The sequence below is a fragment of the Cryptotermes secundus genome, unplaced genomic scaffold (assembly GCF_002891405.2).
Source record: "Cryptotermes secundus unplaced genomic scaffold, Csec_1.0 scaffold968, whole genome shotgun sequence".
Lineage (NCBI taxonomy): Eukaryota > Metazoa > Arthropoda > Insecta > Blattodea > Kalotermitidae > Cryptotermes > Cryptotermes secundus.
Window position 1 is genome coordinate 641508 of NW_019719376.1, and position 5957 is coordinate 647464.

At 38.2% G+C, this 5957-nt stretch overlaps 1 protein-coding gene across 2 annotated transcripts in view; it reads left to right on the forward strand.

Moving 5' to 3' along the window:
* Positions 1–5957, forward strand: part of LOC111865633 (KICSTOR complex protein C12orf66 homolog) — a 64459-nt gene that overhangs the window by 25488 nt on the left and 33014 nt on the right. For both annotated transcript variants that reach the window (XM_023853817.2, XM_023853825.2), the window contains exon 5: positions 1437–1575. In XM_023853817.2, the coding sequence (XP_023709585.1) occupies positions 1437–1575 (139 nt within the window). The remainder of the gene's footprint in view (positions 1–1436; positions 1576–5957) is intronic.

Here is a 5957-nt window from a genome sequence, read left to right on the forward strand (position 1 = left end):
TGCTTAAAATTGTTTAAGCGCTCTAACAGGAACGGACATTTAAATGCAGAGTAGCGACGGGCATTTTAATAAACTCTGGCCAGCTCAAGCTTACTACCATTTCAGAAGTCCGGCATTTAAAGGTTAAAGATAAACGTTCTGCTTTTCTCATCATATAATCCATTTGTGTAAAAGTATATCCAAGCTTTGTAATTCAGCAGCTGATTGGCTGGCTGCATCTGTGTAAGTATGAAAAGTGCCAAAGAAATTTTTAAAACATCACAATAAGAAGCTGACAGTAATGACAACATTTTAGTAGTATGTTTTCAGGGTTTTAAAATCAGACCATACAAAATTCAAGTCTCTAACAATATGGTAATACTTTTACATTCTGTAAACATGCTGTTAAGGAGTTTTATATATATATATATATATACATACATACATACATACATACATACAAGGTGCAACAATATAATTCCTGGAATGGCACTGTGAAAGCAAAATTTCCTTACCTGTGCACTAGTGGCTGCTTTGCCTTCAAAGTACTCTCCTTGTGAAGCTATGCACTTCATGAGACAATGGTGCCACTGCCGGAAACAGTCTTGAATATCCTTTTTCTGAAATACCTCACAGTAATGTCACATTGCACTGGATGTCAGGAATGTCAGCAAATCTTTGTCCCTTCAGGGCATTTTTTAATTTTGGAAAGAGCCAAAAATTTCATGGGTCTAGGTGAGGTGAATAAGATGGATGATCCATATTTGTAATGGATTCCTTATCCAGGAACTTGCAGACTCTTTAACACGTCATGTGCAGGAGTATTATCATGATGGAGAATCCACTTGTCAGGCCAAAGTTTGGATCTTTTCCTCCGAGCAGATTCCCGTAACCTTGTCAGCACTTCCAAATGACACTCTTGATTCACCATTTGTCCTTGTGCATTGAATTCACAGTGAACTATCCCCTAGTGATTGAAGAACACTTCTTGGCTCTTCTTGCACATCTTGCCCTTCCTTCAACTGCCTATGCCATTCAAAAACCCTCAGTTTCTTCATAGTGTATTCTTAAGCCACTGTTAATAGGGCTGACTTTTCACTAGCACTTTTACCAATCTTCACACAAAACATTATGTTTATTCGCTGCTCCAGATTCTTGTCACTCATTTTTCCCCAACCATTGTGCCACGGACATGTACTACTTCCTCTGCTGCTTGAGAACAAACGACTCATTTGGTCTGCGGCTCATGTAAACGCAAGTCTGAACTTGTCCAAACATGCTTGGGTACATGAGTTTGCTTGACTCAACACCCCAGCGACATACTACGGCCATTTTGGGAATTAAATTGTGGGACCTTGGACAGTGGAATCTGACATATCTAAATTACATTTAGAAGAAACTTTGTGTCATTTTTTAAATTATAAATGTAAGGTGCTAATGAATGAAGTACTCTACAGCCTGGAATGTGAAGTACTCATCCATTTGCTGAGAGCACAACTTGAAATGCAGCTGTGGAATTTCCTTCCATCTCTTATGTTACTTCATCTCGCTTTCACCCGACTTACTGCCTGGGAATCCAGACTTCAGAACAGAGAGGTATGTTTGCCAGTTAGCCATTCCAGTTCAGTCAATTTACATACTTATCATCATTATATATAGTATATGGAGAAATATCTGGAACAGTGACAGTTCATTAAATTGAATAACCAGTGACTGCAACAAACATCTGGATTCTTAATGTAAAGACAAATTTGTTCATGTGTTTATTAAAGAAATGTAAAGTTGAGGAGAATATTTGGACTGAAGAGAGATGAAGAGACAGGTTGGAGAGAACTGCATATTGAGGAGCTTCATAACTTGTACTCTTCTCCAAGTATAATTAGAATGATCAAGTCAAGGAGAGGATGAGGTGGGAAGGGCATGTAGCATGAATGGGGGAGAAGAGGAATGCATATAGGATATTGATGGGAAAGCCAGAAGGAAAGAGACCACTGGGAAGACCAAGGTGTAAGTGGGGGGACAATATTAAAATGGATCTTGGAGAGATGGTATGGATTGGATTGATCTGGCTCAGGATAGGGACCGGTGGAGGGTTCTTGTAAACATGGTAATGAACCTTCAAGTTTCACAATATTCTGGGAAATTCTTGAGTAGCTGCACAATTGGCGGCTCTTCAAGAATGGTTCAGCACCATAAGTAAGTAAGTAAAACTATCCCTGTAAAAGGCCGTGGAGACCCATGGGGTTGAGAGACATCAAGGCTCCCAAATTTTCTAGACAACTGGCTCACAGATGGTGGTGAGATTATCTGGCTTACAGACTGGCTGGCCACCCTTTATGCCCAGCAAGATTCCTAGTACTCATTTCTATTAGAGGCTGAGGTGATGCCAGGGCCATAGTATGACTGGAAAGATTAGGTCAATTGAAACATCCAGTGTCCTCACAAAGAATCGAACCTTCGATCTTCCAGCTTGTAGCATAGTGCCTCAAGCAACTACACTACTAATTGTTCTACTGAGAAATTCATTTATCAGTAATCTGTCAGACGACAGGTCCACAGTCTCTTACTAATTTAATACATCATATACAGTGATTCCTCAGTTAATGGTTTTAATTTGTTCCACAAAAACCACAGTTTTTATTATTAATTGAATACTTTGCATGTTTCATCAAAATTAACTTATATGACTGGAATCTATTTGATTCTACATGTTTTGTTTCTGATTTGTTTCTGTTTTTGTATTTGTATTTTATACTTTTTTTGTATTTATGTACTTAGTTCTTGCTCTATTAATTTTAAGAATAATCACTGTATGGACATGTCCTATATCTCACTTGTATTGTGGATCCATGGAACGAAAAATAAATGAATGAATGAATGAATGAACTTGAAGTACTTGTTGAAGTAGTTGACACTATTCACCCTAAAAACATAGTTTGTTGTATTTAAAGATGCAATTTTAATAAATAAACATTATAAGAACTTTGAGGTATTAATATTAAGAGGAACATGGATAAATAAGAAATAAATAGAGCATAAAATAAAAATTGAGGGATCATTAGAGGTGCTGACTTGAAAGTTTGATGGTTCCAAAGTTGGTCTCTTTCTGAAGAAACTATCAAGAGTTGACTACTGTGCTGACCTCCTCTTCTTCATTAACAACCTGCTGAAGTAGAAAATCCCTTTGTCCTCAAAATTGCAGAGGAACAGTTCTGTTTGTTCTATGGCTGTATATCTGAGGATCGGTCTCTTCATTGTCCCAAGCAGTAAAAAATTCTTCGATTTCAGAATGGACATGATGTCATCTTGGTTTTATTCCTCCTTCTCACTATCATGTTCAATGAAGTTGTTCAATTCTTGAAGATCCTCAGTAGTGAGCCCCCAATTGTGAGCCTGAATAAGGTCTTCTACATCAGTGTGATTCACTTCAAGCTCCACCATTTCTCCAGGTTGAGCAATTTCCTTATCCTTACCCCTCAAATTCTTGCTGAATTGCTAACCAAACAGGTTTTCATGCAGCATTCATACCATAAACATATCGTTAATACACAAAAAGGGACCCTACAGAAGGCAGATCATTAATGGATGACACTGAAAACCAAGCAATCACTCTACTGTGAAACTGATATATTGTCTCATCCCAGACATGCAATACTGAATAATAACGAAAAGAGACAATTTCAAGTACACTTTGTATCTTCATTATACAGTGAAGCAAAGAATAAAAATTTGTCCATTAGTCTTCTGAAAATGAAAGTGAGTAATCAGCCTTTAACTGATAGGTATGACAGTATTTATTTACATTATTTATGCATCCTTTTCACAGTTTTTCCCATAACTTTATAAGTGTTAAATACATTTTTCTGAGGGGTAGGGTATTACTGGAAAGAGTGGGGTTAGGCCTGAGTATTTTGTGCCACATTATTCACTCTCCTGGGGACATTATATGAACATGTGGATGGCATCAGTAAATAAGATGATGACCAGTTATTACATATATTAAGGTACACAACAACAACTTTATACAGATGTGGATAGCCCTCTAGCAAGTGGAAACCAAGATGGGAATTGAAGAAAGGAGTGGAAGATTTTTTTAAACAGAAAATTTGAAATTTATATTATCAACATAAATATGTGTTCAATACACAGTGTGTCCACGTTCTATTAGAACTGTGTTAATTAAAAATACAAGACATGAATTATTTTCAAAATTTCACTCTTTTTTATTCAAAATAGTCTCCTTCTGAATCAATACATAGCTGGAATCGATTGAAAAGTTTTTGAAAACAGTCACTGTACTCCTTTTGTGGAATTGCATTTAAAACTATGGTACATTCCCTTTGGATGTCCTGGATGGTGTTGTGATGGTTTCCTTTCATCGCCAACTTAACTTTTTGGAACAACCAGAAATCTGCTGGAGCCAAATTTGGCAAATATGGAGGATGATCAAGGACTGTGATCCCTTTTCTGGCCAAAAAATCGCACATGATCTTTGATTTGTGGGGTGGGGCATTGTCGTGAAGGAACGACCAGGATATTCAGGTCGAATTTGAAGAATTCTCACCCACAAACGATTGAGGACTTAATAATCAGAATTCACTGTTTGACCTTCTGGCAGAAATTCCTTGTGAATTATTACTTTGGAATTGAAGAAAACGGTTAGCAGTGTCTTTACTCGACTCTTTTGCATGTGCACTTTCTTTGGTTTCGGCTGGCTTCTTTGGGCTCCGCCACACTGCACTCTGCCACTTTGTGAGAGGCTCATATTGAAAACACCATGTCTCGTCACCTGTAACAATCGATTTTGTAAATTTTGTATCCCTTTGGGCTGACCATAACATGTCTTTGCAGTGTTCCACTCTGGCATGTTTGTCATTGCCTGACAGTGCGTGTGGTACAAACTGTGCACAGACCTTCCGTTTGCCCAAATCCTCAGTCAAAATTTGATGCAGAGTACCTTTTGGTATTCCCAAAAGCTCCTCAATGAGTCTTGCAGAAACACATCTGTCTGATGCAAGGATTTCGGTCACTTTTTTCACATTTTCTCCAGTGCAACTTGTTCTCGGCTTTGATGCATGTGGAGCGTCTTCACTGTCCTCCCTGCCATCACAAAATACAGCATACCATCGAGAAGTGTTCGAGCGACTCAAACAATCACTACTGTACACACTTTTCATCATTTTGTACACTACTCCGGCTATTTTGCCTAACTTGAAACAAAATTTGATGTTGCTTCTCTCTTCAACTGCCATTTTCCGACGAGAGTCAGAACAGTACTGTTACATTCAAGGTCAGAACACATGATGCAGCGATGCTTGCGCTTTGAAATTATAAGACAGCCACAGCTGAGACTTCAAGAATCTTAACGCCACAACTTGCCAACAGATGGCATTACACGGCAAAATTTAAAAAAAATGAGTCTTAATGGATCCTGGACACACTGTGTATGTCAATGTGTTATGTGTTATTGTTAGAAGAGTGAAACTAGGAGATTACAATGCTCTAGACACAAAGCTTGAATGGAGACACTAGAAGTACATTCAGAATTCTGGTGGAGAAACTTTTGGAAGTTCAAAAAGGAGATAGTAATACATTATTAATATGGATCATCATCATCATCAGTAATCTGTCAAGACGACAGGTCCACAGTCTCTTCCAAAACAATTCCTCCACTTAGTGCGATCTAGAGCTTTCTCCTTCAAATGATAGTACCCTCTTCTGTCCCCAAGGTCATCCAGCATCTTCTTACATCTTCTTCCTCGTCTTCTTGTCACTTCTATCCGCCCCTCTATCTTTCCTTCAATAACTTCTTTTAGAAGGCAGTTTCTGCGTAAAACATGACCAATCCAATTAGCCTTCCGTTTTCTTATTTCGTGCAGGATATTCCTCTGCTCACTGACTCTAAATAACACTTCTTCATTTCTGACATAATCGGTCCAACTGATCTTCTCCATCCTTCTCCAACACCACATTTCGAA